This window comes from Lucilia cuprina, chromosome 6, assembly GCF_022045245.1.
Source record: "Lucilia cuprina isolate Lc7/37 chromosome 6, ASM2204524v1, whole genome shotgun sequence".
Classification (NCBI taxonomy): domain Eukaryota; kingdom Metazoa; phylum Arthropoda; class Insecta; order Diptera; family Calliphoridae; genus Lucilia; species Lucilia cuprina.
This window is the reverse complement of record NC_060954.1, coordinates 38395580-38409939: the sequence shown is the minus strand read 5'-3', so window position 1 is coordinate 38409939 and position 14360 is coordinate 38395580. Positions and strand designations below refer to the sequence as shown.

General features: G+C 32.8%; 1 protein-coding gene across 1 annotated transcript in view; it reads right to left on the bottom strand.

Moving 5' to 3' along the window:
* Positions 1 to 1057, bottom strand: part of LOC111677236 (mucin-5AC) — a 30281-nt gene extending 29224 nt beyond the window's left edge. Inside the window, exon 1 of the mRNA XM_023438329.2 lies at positions 81 to 1057. Within this exon, the coding sequence (XP_023294097.2) occupies positions 81 to 911 (831 nt within the window). The 5' untranslated portion in view covers positions 912 to 1057. The remainder of the gene's footprint in view (positions 1 to 80) is intronic.
* Between the last annotated feature and the right edge of the window lie 13303 nt (positions 1058 to 14360).

Sequence of the window (14360 nt, the reverse complement as noted above, 5' to 3'; positions counted from 1 at the left end):
GGCAATCGTATTGGTATTGAAAATTGACTTAAAAATATCATAAATTACTTAATTAAATAGAGAATCCATTAAAAACTTACCCAATTTCTAGGTGCACCATTATTACGATTTATATCAATACCACCATTTCCCACCCTTCCAGTTGAGTTTGATTTTGTAAATGTTCCCAATGGTCCATTATTTAATTGTTTCCCGCCATTCATACTTATTGCTTCGGTGGCTGTATAATCGATATTTTCCTTAAATCTCTTAACAGACTTAGAAGATAATATAAGATCTTCTCTTTTAAGAATACGCTGTGTATAGTAAGGTTTCTGGCTACGCAATGACACTCCTCCGGAGGGTGTATTCAAAGCTGGACCAAATAAGGGAGAACGTTTCTCTTGTAATATACCCAAAGCTCTAAAATTGGCGCTATATTCTCTGGGTGGTGTTTGTGGGGTATCCGCGTCCGTAACCTCTTCGTTAGAGGTATTTTCAAATGCTGTAGATGACGAAATGTTTAGATTTGAAAATGTTTCAATTGTGCGAAATTTAAAATATTCTATTGGACAATTTGAACGTAGACAATCTTCTGAACTTGTATACGAATTGCGAAAGTCTAATGTTTCATCGTTCAAATCGGTGGTATTGCTTTTATTGTTATTAACTGTTATATTGACCGGCAATAGCTTGGCTATCAAGTGGGGTGAATCAGCCGAGAGCTTTGTTGGGTGATGACACACACACGAACATACAAAATCAACTAAACGGTGGGTTGTTTTAGTACAATTGTTATTGATAGTGCTGTGGCTGGTGCTAGAGTTGGTTGTGGTGCTGATGGTATTATCAGTTTCTTTATTACACTTTGCACTGTTTAGATTTAGCTTTTTAGTTGTCGATAAAACGTCACGTAAAATTGCATTTGCCATACACAATATGGCAAAACAAATATAAAATTGCTTAAATAGGTGTTATTATTGTTTTTATTTTTAATATTTTTTTTCGTAATTTTTTTTCTTTTTATTTAATTAAGCACGTGGTTAACATAATATAGTTTATTTTATTAATAAAATTTTTATCATTTTGCCAGTGCGAAAAAATATTTCACACTAAAAAGAAAAATAACAAAATTTTAGTGAATCATATGGCATAAGAAGAGAGAATGAAAGTGAGAGAGAGAGAGCAACTAATTAACTGCTATTTAAAATTATTTAAGAGAATAAATAGATCAATCGTCGATCCATGCTTGCTTAAGAACCACCAACAACACAGAATTCAAGTTATCAATAGCTCAAGGTCATCATCACTAGCGAAACTAACGAAAACACTGCATCTGCGTTATCTTAGGAAATTGTTAGGAATACAATAACAATATCAGACAATGACACCATAAAATTTAATTTATTATAGCGAATTTTGAATGATATTTTTGTCTAGAATTTTATTTTAAGAACAATATATACAGTGTCATTGAAATGAATTAGAACAGTAGTAATATTAGACTTATTAGTCAGCTATTAGACAATCTTATCAAGAATGTCTTAGATTTTTGAAAAATAATCAGAATTTGGAGTCCGCCAACAAGTAAGAATATTATATTCGACTGTTTCATATATTAAGATCCATTACTAAGGAAGATGTTTGTGCAAAATTTCATTCTTGCTTGATAGAAAACTCGAGCTCGAAAAGTTATCAGTAAAAGGGTTTTACAAATCTCAACATTAAAAAGTCTTCTGGACCAGAAGACAGGAGTAGTGCTCTTCTGCTCTAGCTAATGCATTAGCTAATCTTTTAATCATTCTATACCAATGTTTTCTGCATGTTAGAAGGTTACCTATGTAACGCCAATTCCTAAGAAGGGAGAGGGTGTATAACACCTGCCGCGTTGTCCTCATTTCACTGTGGTATTTTTCAACCACACTGTGAGCTTTTGTGATGACTAACCACCGCCCCATTGTGCTTCTTTCACGCCGGTGACAATTTACGTATATGGAATTTCTAGTCCAAGCACTTGATCTATTTAGTCTCTGAACATTACTGTACCGTTGCTTTACTTTCGAGGTTCAAAAACATCTCTTCCGTTTACAACCACTTAGGTGATATAGTTTCTGTTGAGTCGGCAACAACACCTTGACGCGTAATCGGTAGATCGAAGTACGAATTCATGGAATAAACATCCCTCTGGTATGAATAGAGCCTAAATCTGGTATGAACAGAGTTTTCTCTGAACATACCAAGGAAGATAAATTCAAAAAATTGGCCACCCATAGTACCAGATAAGTGGAATATCTAAAGAATGAAATGGCATCACCAGGTTATAGTCCGACAGACTAGAGGTACTAGTAGCACCTTTCCCCCCATGATTGCAATAATATCAAGATGGGGTCTTTTTAAAAGGGAACATGCCCCCGCGGGGAAAAAAGAAGAGGCTAACACTCGTGATATTTACTGCTCCACTGCAATATGTTCAGCACTTTCTAAGACTATTAGTTAATCTATTGATTATTCTCGACCATGTCGGCCTATTTCCTGCATGTTGGATGGTTGCTAAATTAATGTCAATTTCTGAAAACGATAAGGCTAAAAACCCTGATATCCAAAACCCAGATTTCAATATGTTCAGCACATTCCAAATCCATCTAATGTATGGCTAATTTCAAATTTGTCAAGTATTTTGAATCCAATAACTTTTTTAGTGACCGGCTTTTGCAGTGGAAGATCTACAGCAGACTTCTTAGCCTTTCTATTAAAAGTGGATAGAATGTATAGTAAATTTACTTTTTATCAAATATTTAGCATCAAACATCTTATTTAGTGACTGGCTTTCACTGACACTCTGATTCATTCTATTAAGGAACAAACTAGATTGAGGCAATGAGGAATAACATGAAGTAATCGTCCAACTCTGAAATTTTAAAGATCTCTAAATCAACTTTGAAAGCCATCTCAGTCGGGCGTAGGACTCCAATAAATTTCAAAAGTAGATGTTATTTTTTTAAATTTATTTCTAATCAGTCCTAATTTAATGGAATAATACTGTGTTAATTATACAAGAAAACTGTCTGTGCTATTTTAGTACATAATTTCGCTAATCAAAAATATGTGCTAATTGAATCTAAGTGAATTTTAAGTATAAGTATACCTATTTAAATTAATAATTATCGCATTAAAAATAAATTTAAACAAAACATAAGATCTATTAAATAATAAATTAAAGCACTAAATTTTTTGCTAATCAAGAAATGTATATTCATATATTTAATATTTTTTTTTTTTGAAACATTTGAGATCTTAAAAACTTTAAACCATGAAATTCGAAATATATGGGATGATATGGATTTAGCAAGGATATGGTTTTTAAATTGCCAATGGTAAATTCTAAACAAGATTGTCAAATTCTATTAATTCAATGGAGCTTTATTATTTTATATATATATTGCGAATCGTGAGAAATTGCCGGACTCATCCTCGATATAAGACTAGTAGACTTTTATTTATCAAATTTGGTTCATCGGAAATCGATTCAAAGCACCCTTTTATATCCATGCAAAAATTGAGACTACTCCGCAAAGGATTTTATGTGGTCTAAAATAAATCCAAATATGTATATGAAAAATCATTTAGCGTTGTGATGTCCTACAGATTAATTAAATCCTACTAATGCCAAAACTATCCCTATGATCCACCACATGGTCCTATATAATGTAGACTATGGACCATATTGTTTCCAATATAATTTGTCTTAGTTATACAAGAAAACTAAACGGATATTGTATTCCAATAATGTTTTTGGATAACTTCATTTTTTTTTTTTTTTGCAGAAATGGCTCCGTCAGTAGGTCATCCCTCTCTAATGATTGACCGATACACCGCCAAATTGTTACGATATAATTTCTGACAGCAGGTCATCCAACCCTTTCGATTGACCGATGCATCGCCGAAATAGTTACCGGGTAAGTTTCACTGTTTTATCGATATTGCAGTTTGAAATTAACGTCGAGATACCCACAAATCTAGTAAACTAACTAAAATACTTCTATGGACGAGTCTATTGACTCACCGATGGAAAAGTCTATGAACTAGTTTATATACTAATCTATTTGTAAATCTGTTGGTTAGTTCATTGATGACTACTCTATGGATTAGTCTGTTGACTACTCCATTCTTTTGGCTAGTATATGGTCTATTCTGTTGACAAGTCTATAAATTAGTTTTATGATTACCCAATATAATTTACAAGTCTATTAAAAAGTTTATAACTGATGAATTGGTTCTTCTACAGACTTGTCTATGATGAGGTCTATCTTCTAGTCTTTGGACTAGTCATGAACTAATCTCCCATAGTCTGCGCACTAGTCATTGGACTAGTTTATGGTCTTGTGTATAGAGATATCTGTTGAGTTATGTATTGACAGTTTTTAACATAAAAAGTATTTAATATATCGTGGGGATTCTATGGTACTTTTCTTTGTCCAAAAGTACCAAAAATTTAAGAAAAAAGTATAATAGCCCTGAATTTTACTGCCTCTTTCAATGGAAAAAGATTTAAATTCCATGTCCACAAAAATAACTTCATCTTTCCTAAGTTTTAATACAAAATTCCTACATGGACTATTTAAGGGCTCATCAAAGGAAATAACGATATCTCTAACAAATTTAATTAACAAATTGCAAATGAACACCAATGGTCATTATTTAGATCAGGTAGCCTAAAAAATTGTATGTATGTACCTAGCAAAAATAAAACGAAGTACTTTCAAAAGAAGAACATTTATCACCACTTCCAAACTAGCACTAGGAAGAAAATCCCTCCTATTATAAGCCTGTGTTAAAATCATAACCTCTTCAGTTTTTTTCAGTAATTCCATGAAGTAAATTGTGTTTCTTTTTCGCTTTTTAGAAAGTTCTTTATTTGCTGGGTTGTTCTTCTTTTTCGCTTTTTTGGAAGTTCTTTATTTGCTGGTTAAGATTAAACATTTTGAAAACTTTCAAACTCTTTGTTAAAGTGTTTTCTCTAAGTCACAGGTCTAAGAACAATCAATAAGATTTTATACTAAGCCCCTATACGAACATAACCTAGGTCATTTCTGAACACATTGTTTATGTATTTTTGTAAAGTATTCGGTTTACTGAGCGACTGGCTGGTTGGATGGATGGATGAAATGAGAAGATAACTAACATGTTGTTTTTTTTACTGATGATGTTGTTGCTGTTTTAATAATTAATTCTCAGGCGGAAATTATCTAGTTAAACTTTTAACAGAACAATTTATTTGTTTTGTTATTCTTTATTATTTTGCATCATTTGTTATTCTTATCACATTCAAATTTCAATGATATTGTCCAAAAAAAATATTTGTCATTATTTGGACTTGACAAAAGAATTGAAAGAAAAAATATACAAAAATGCAAAATTGTTTAATTGAAACCATTAAAAAAATCATCATAAAAACAAGTTCAAAGACCTTCAATTGGTTAAATAAATAAAATTGTTAAGAATACTTCTGGCAAAAAATAAATTTGGTAAAAAAACGCAGAGAAAGAAAGAAATTGCCAAATTAAGCTTAAATTAAAAAGCACGCAAATATCTTAAATAAAAACAAAAAACACGAATAAACCAAAACAAACTGACAATATTATTAATTAGCCAATAATGAAACATATCTCTCCCTCACTCTTTTACTCTCTCTCTTAACAAAATAACCTTTTTTTCGTCTTTCTTTTTATTTGGCAATATTTTCAATTATTTTAATGCTTTTATGTTATTGTTGTTGTTTTTTATTTTAGTACTTATTTGACATTTAATGAAACCGTTATAATTTGTATTATCTTTGAGTAGTTTTTTTTATCACTTTTTGCAAAAATATAACAAAATGATAAAGAAGTAAAAAAGAAAACTCCCAAAATATGTTCAACAAACACAAAAAAAAACTAACAATTTTTCACTTTAAACTGCAAACACTCACGGCGAATAATAATAAAAAACATGTAAAAATTTGTAACTGAAACAAATTAAAAACAAATAATTGGCGGAATAAAACTATGCGATGAATTTATGTGAATTTTATTTAATATTCACTTTAACGTCCGGTCACAAGTGTCTCAATATAACAACTAAACTTTATAACGTAATATGACTCTAACTTTGTTTTTGTTTGTTTTGTTTGTTTTTTGTGTGTTTTTGGTTTCGTATTTTCTTGTTGTTGATGATTTTTTTATTGTTTTTGTCTCCGGCAAATACAAAAAAACAGTAGCAAAAAGTACATAAACTTTTATATTGAGAGCAGCAGTAAGCTCTTTTAATACTTGTGCTTTTGTTTCCTATATAACCGCTAACTTACTCACACTGTACTATATTGTTGGAGGTTTGTAGGTTTACCCCCAAATATTTAAAAAATAAACGTTTTTGTTGTTGGATACCAAATACCAACAACAAATATAACGTGTTTTTTTCCTATTATCAACCTCATCATCATCGCCTTCATCACGAATATTCATGTAATAGAGGACATGCATTTTTTTCTTACTATTTTCAAGAAATACCCTTTCACTTTTCATGTGCATGCTGTTTTGTTGTCGTCGTTGTTGCTGTTTTATTGTTATTGTTAACTTAGTTGGTGTTTAGTCACTCTTTAAGTCGAAAAAGCGCATGTAAAATAAAATTTAAGAGATTTATTTCTTCTAAATGAACATGTCGTTCACTTAATTGAAGAATGTCACAATGTAAAATATGAAATTTTTATATCCCCATCTTTTATTTTAAGACGGTCTAGTTACATATGCCCATACTTTTGTACATCTGCTCATTCAAAGGATGAAGCTAGTAATTTGAAATTTCTCTTAATGTTGTTGAAAAATATAACAAAAAATATTCCTGCTTAAAGTTTAAGATTGACTTCTTAAACTATACAAATTCTATCTGCGTTGATGAGTATCACTGGGACGTCAAAGTATATACGGGAACTGAATTAGAATGGGCTTGGCAATTGAATTTGTTGTAAATATTATTAGGATCCTGAACATATGTTGGACATATGTGTATTAGGGACGCCAAAGTGTATGAGAACTGGTAAGTATTGAGCCTCTCGGCTCTTTCCGATCTCAGTTGTGCCAGAGAAGCTCTTGTTTTCCGCGAGTGGTTTTTCTCTATCTCTGCTATAGGTATTTCTATGACGTCTCTATGGTCGTCGTTTAAATCTACTTCATACGAGTATAACCAATCGGCTTAGAATCATTTTCTGAGTCGATTAAGCTATCTCCGTCTGTCCGTCTGGCTGGCTGTCCATGTAAACCTTGTGCGCAAGGTACAGGCCGTAATTTTTACGATAATTGGATGAAATTTGGCACACGCGCTTCTTTTGGACCAAGGAAGCCTATTGAAAATGGTTAAAATCGGTCCATTATTTCGACTAGCCCCCGTACAACCGTACCCCCCAAATAGGGCCTTTTGCCTTATAATTAATTTAAATGATCCATTATGTTAACAAAAGTCGACAAACTTAGTTTTATAGAACTTTAAATGACACTACCGATTTTTCTAATGATCGGGCTTCATTTGACCCTATCCCCCATACAAAATCCCCATCAGGAAATGACTTAAAAATCAAAATTCACTTACAAACACTAATAACACTTTTAAATTCTACATAAATAATATTGAAAAAGACTTATCTTCCCCTACCAACATTTTTAAGGATAGGGCCATATTTTGCCCTACTCTCCTTTGAGCCCTCTTGTAAAAAATCTCTTTTTTTAAAAAAATTAAAAATATTCCGAAATAAAGTTAAAAAAATCCCCATTTTTAACATACATACTGACTGGTGTAGTACATTCATACTTGTTTTTTTTCTTACTAATGGAGCGTAATTGACCAACAATGGAGCATAATAGCCAACAAGGTTACTTTATCCATACTTCAAGAACCTTGAGTATGAGGAACTTGTGTTTATTTGTGCATAATTGCAACATCTTTAGCTAAGAAGGTGAAGAAGTTGTCAAAAGTTAAACAAATGTTATCCAGTCGGGCTCCATGGACTACGAAGTCCGAATTTGGATATGCCTCCTTAGCACTGTTGATAATTTTAAGTTACGTCCAATGCAATAAGCAGTCATTAACACTGTGCTGTGGTACACCCTGTTTAATAAATTAAACATGTAAGAGTTCTATGTTTGGCTGTGCGAATCTTATATACCCTTCACCCAGGGTGTTAAAAACAATCACTACCGAAAAGTCCTCTTTCCATAAAATCCTCTTACTTCGGGCTCTACATATTTCGCCCGGGGGCATGTTACCTTGGTGAAAACTCCACCTTGGTGTTATTGCAATCCCGGGGAACCGAGGTGCTATCAGTAACTCTAGTCTGCCGGGACTATAAACTGGTGATCATCAAATGTATCCTCGGTCTTTCCTTGAAATGATTTGACATGGCGTCTAACCAGAGCATCAGATAATCTGGTACTACGGGTGGCCAGTTGCCCGCAGGACTTGTCCTGGCTGGTCAATTGGTTCAGGTTCCTTTGAGATCCACGTAGTGGCTGTGGTTTAATACCCACAGAGATAATGTTGGTTTAAGGACTGATATAACCTATACCAAATGGGTTGGATAATTTTCTCTTCGAACAGGTCTGTGTACAAAGCAGCATATGCTGGATTCCTGAACCCGATCGGTATTTCTTAGCGGTCGCGTAGTAGGACGCCGATATATGCTGGGGATTTGTCATATTAGAATTCAATGGTTGGCTGTCATTCCGTAGACTGATATTGGAGATTAGTACTGATTTAGAAAGTTCTTCGGTGCTGTTGCCTTCTCAACGGTATATATTGATACATGCTACGCGACTATTTGTCGGGGTAATTATTGGAGTTTATTGACTTTGAAAATTCCTACAAAATTTAGCATCACATATAGGTCCTAATGTACTTTGCACCTCCCATAGACTCAGACATACATAGTACAAATTTGCTGACAACCGGACTATTAAACCATAGATCAGATAGTTGTCATTCATGGAAGTTTTAATTCCAATTTGACATCAAGGTGTTTAGATTTTGTTAATAATAACAAAACTGCACATAGAAATTCTGGTATAAAGTAGCGAATTGGTATTTAGCATATAACAGTTTTCCGAGGTAATCGTTGTTCAGAATAGGCCTGATAAAATTTCTTTGGAAAATAAATTATATAAGCATGATGTGTCCTATATATTATCCAATGGTTGTTCACAAAAACAATATCTAGATATGAATAAAATTGCAAATTTAGCAGAGAGATTTTGCAACTTTTGTTTTCGATGGCAGCCTATATAAAACTCCAAAAAAGAACAACTAACTTATATAATGTTATTTGATTTTTCCACGCCAACAAACCCAAAAATTATGTTTTTTTTCAACAATTTCCTTGACTACAAGAAGCGATTGCAAAACTTCAATAGACCTTGACTACCAATAACTTGAGAAAAACTCTAAAATCTAAACAAATGAAAGTAAAAGTAAGGGAAACAAGTTTTATTTAAAAATAAATAAATTTACAACAATTTGCAAAATACTCTCCTATACATAAGCATGTTTGTTGTATTAGATATAATCATACTTTTAACTTTAAAGTTTAAACTTTGCTAAGAAACACAATACACAACTTTGAACTGGATTTCTTGTTAATAATCGTAACACTCCATTGCAATATATTTAAGAAACACAAAAAAAGAAAAAAAAACTAAAGACATATATTAAACTATTGTTTGTAACAACTAATCTTGGACAGCATGCGATTAAATGTGAAGTCATGATTTCAAAGCTGTAATGTAATTACACATCAAGTTGGTGTTTACAGCACTAGTGTAAAAGTTGCCAGATGATTTTTATACTCACCATTAGACTTTAACATGATTCCGCCATGCAGGCCCATCTTTATAGAGTTGAAGCGGTATAGGGTCAAACACGGTCATATTCAACCCTAGTTTTTATATACATAACTGACCATTCAGAAGATGAGTTTAACTGTAAGAGTAAGTTAAAATCTTACGATTTATAGTTAACAAATGAAAATTAAGAGAAATACAACAAAAATGATTTGTTATTAAAAATTTATCACTCTTTCGAAATCTGAAGAGTTTGGGCTATAATTGACGAAAGTTCCCATAAATGGATCTGTTAGAAAAATAACCCTGCTAGAGTTTATTAACTAGTTTATTGCTTAGTCTATTACTTGTCTAATGACTAGTCTTATGACTCGACAATGAAATATTCTATGCATTGCGTCATGAACTGGTCATTATCTATTCGATTTACTATTTTTAAATCTGTGGACTATGGAATAGTCTATTCAAAAAAACGTACGGTATAGTCTATTGATTAGTTTGTAGTCTATAAGAAACAATTTATTGATAACCAACTGATTTTCATCAAACTTTATAAGATTCAAAAGTTTACAAGGGATCCATAAAATCTTGCAGTCTCGTGCACATTTCAAGCTGATGTTTAATAGGTTTATATATTTTTCGAAACAATTTTGCTAAGGTCGTCAATAACCAGTGTTACAGATCAATGTTAATCAATTCTGTGCGAATTCAACGATATCGACGCCCAACAGTAAACTGCAATAGTAAAATTATACAATAATCTGATTAGATTATTGCATAATTTTACTTTGAGAGTGCTACTTAAACAGGATGTTTTCATAAATCCAATGGAAGAACTGAAGTTGTATTTTTTCAGAAGTTGAATATATTTCAAGTATGATGAGAACGGCACTTTCTACGCGTGATCAGTAGGCATTGAATCTGTTGCTCTATCCCAATTTTATATTGTTCCTTCAGAACTACTCTTGCTTTCTGCAAGTTCCATATAGGTGGACTATCTATCATGTCTATGTACATAAGCTATCTTCTTATACACAATGGTGCTTCCTAACATAGAGAGAACATCTTACTGATATTAAAGTTGTGATGGTTCCGGTAACATTGGCGGATTTCAATAGCTTTAAGGACCAAGTGGCTCGAGAATAAGTAAAAATGACTCCATGATTCTTTGAATGGTGCACGGACGGAATTTCCGCTCCATCGACGCTAAGAGATAGATTTTCTTTCCTCCTCCAGTTGTTGCTTAGAACTTTGCTGGTGATAGTTACAAGCTTCGCGCAGTATTGCAACGTAATAACCATTCATTGAAACGCGCAGTCCATTAGCGTTGCGGTCCATTGGCATAATTTGACTTCTTGTATTCTCCCCGGGGGCATGTTACCTTAGTGAAGCCTCCGTCTTGGTGTTATTGCAATCCCGGGGTATAAGGAGGTGGCCAATACCCCCAGTCTGGTCGAGACTGAAAAATTGTGTACAGTCTACTGTTTGGCTTAGTTCTTGCATAGATTGAAAGAGGTCAGACCAGAGAACCGCATAATCTGGTACTACGAGTGGCCAGTTGCCCTCAGGACTATGTCCTGGCTGGTTAGTTGATTGAGGTTTCTTGGGAATCCACGTAGTGGCTGTGGTTTAAACCCAAATTCGAGGGGAGAGTAAGTGGCGTTTAAAAGACTGATGTAAGATAAAGTCAATATTTCGGGATATGTTTGGTGCTGTTGCCGAAAACAACAGATACCCCACAGAGGAGTGGCTGTGGGACTAAGCGTTGGAAATGAGTTGGTATTAATTGTTATGGTACGGGATGAATGTGAGGTTCGGCGGTCCTTACCCCACACGTCTACCTAATGAATGTGTCGTATGAATGAGATGTATGCTGGGTTGAATGATGATGGATGAAAGGTATGATATACATATCATACCATTGAATTTTCCTTCCTTGTCCAGATATGTTCAGAGTCTACTCTGTTCATATCAGAATTACCACATTGTGTCTCTGTGAGTAAGAACAATGTCTTCGGCTTATTTGATGGATCCATACTTCCGTCAACCGGTTACGACTCTAGGTGCTGTTGTCGAATCAACAGAAGCCTTCCAATGGTCAGAGATTCAGCAAAGTACTTGTGTATGGACCGGTTAAGGCCAATGTACAAAAATTGCCATCTGAGTTATTCATTGAAGAACAAAGGGGCGATGGTAGACCGTTCTCAAGTCTACCCAGTGGATGAAAAAGACCACCGTGAGATAAGGCCGTCAAGGCAGGTGTTCACATTAAAACTCTCGACATTCATTGACTCCTTGAATTAGGGAAGTTTAAAAGGTAGAAGTTAAACATATCATGATCGTCAGACTTATTATCGGATTAGTCCCTTTGACAAAAGGCTTTAATTAATTATGAAATGAACTCTAACAAAACAGGGTTTACGGCCCCTTATTTGTTATTTTAATCAAATTTTTTTTAACAATTTGAAACACACATTAAATAAAATTAAAACCAAATCATCGCTATTTATCATCACCTAATAATGGCGGAGGCCATAGAAAAACCAAATTAAAAATTAAGATTATCGCAAATTTTTATTGTTATTGTTTTTTTTTTTTTTTTTTGCTGCAAAATGCATTAAATTTGTTTTAGTTCAAGAAAAGGCCAACGAAACAATACAAAATCATGAAATTAATTATTTCTAAAAAGCTCAAATAAACTGTACTTCTTTATAATTTTTGCTACAAATGAAATCAATATAAACAAAATACAAATTTTATTTATAAACAATATACAATACAATTGAAAAAATAGAGAAATTCCAGAATTTGCTCGTCTCGTTTGTTTCAGAATAATTTTGAATATGTGTGTTCATGTATTTCTTATCACTGGGTACCAGCAGTAATAACAAAAACAAAAAAAGAAAATAGCAATAACAATAATCAGTAAAAGTGAAGACAGGCAACAACAAATGAATAAAATGACAACAATGTTAAAATTATCACGATTTTTTTTTATTAATATAGTTGTTATTGTTTTTTTGTATGTTACATTTACATCCAAATTTCCTTAAATATTTACGTTGAGTAAAAATGTTAAAGTTTCTTTTCACTCAACTTATTTTGTAACGGGTTTTATTAGAGTTGCCAGAGTAAGTTGATGTATTAAATTGCCGTTCCTGTTACACTTCTGACTGATGAATTTAACAAAATATTCGCTCTATTGAAATTCTAATTTTTTCAATATTTTAACTTCTAAGGGCCAATCTTTAGGAGAATGATTAAGGATTAAATTAAAATTAATCCTCGAAAGTTGTTTTTGAGTACTCAATTACGTTTAAAGTCGGTGTGGCTGGGTTGACAATCTTTGGTCGTTGTTCATTGAACTCCGAGTCGTTCCGGTGCGAAGAACCGATTGTTGTGGGAACGACTCAATTAGTTAACTTTGTTTGCCCAATGGAGGTTTGTATGGCAGCACTGCGTAGTTTAATATTGTAATCAAAAACATCAAAGTGGATTAACATCAGAAACAATTTATTTTTATATTAACTAATCTGATTATTAATTGGCATTTGATTGCCATCTCAAAAACCCGCTCTAATAGTTAGGACAATTGCAAGAGCTTCTAAAATTTTCTTCTTTCTTTTGAAAAAGTTATAGTTAAACCGAATGCAAGAGCTTTAAAACGATGCCTCTTTTCAAAAACGACTTTTGTGATTCATCTGTAGGTTTGTTAATAAACCCCTTAGGTTTGGATTAAGCGATATTGTCGCTCAGAGAACCTTGCAATGTAACTTTAATTACACAGACCATAAAAACAGGTTTGTATTTTTAAATCTGTACACCAGTATTTCTACACCATCGAAAAAATCGAGTTTTGGATAACATTTACGTTATAATAGCACGAAGACACCTTTATAAAATTATTTATAAAATCATCTGAAAGCTTTAACTGACGATTTCTTTAATTTCAGACTAATTCAGATTCAGTGAAAACCATTTCTTTTAGAAGTGTATACCTTGGTCTCTGTGTTTCGACTTTTTTTGTTAACATATATTATCTTGTGTCATCTTCCGGTATTGTGCTATTCTTGTAAAAATTTCGAAAACAAATTTCTAAACAAATCTGATCAATTATTGATTTATATTTTACTGAAATTAGTTCAAACATTTTTTGTATTAAATTTTTTTTTAGACGTCCTATGTATGTCTTAATATAGGAAACTGGGAATTTTGGAAAACTTACATAAGAAAAAAAGGATATAAATGGTTTGAGTATTCTATGGTCTTCAAAAGTCAAAATATTACCTAAATACAAGATATATTTTAAAGAATACGTTTAAATCATAATAACCCACACGTCGAGATGCGTATTCTTGTAATAAATATTCTTTGGTAAGATGCAATTCCGTCAAATATCAGACAACGAGCCCAAGCCAGATCGTCCTTAAATAATAATGGCGATGACGTGAAAGTTATTCTTCAAATCAGGACCGAATTTCGACTCTGAACAGAAATGGAAAACTCTATACAATTGTTCTT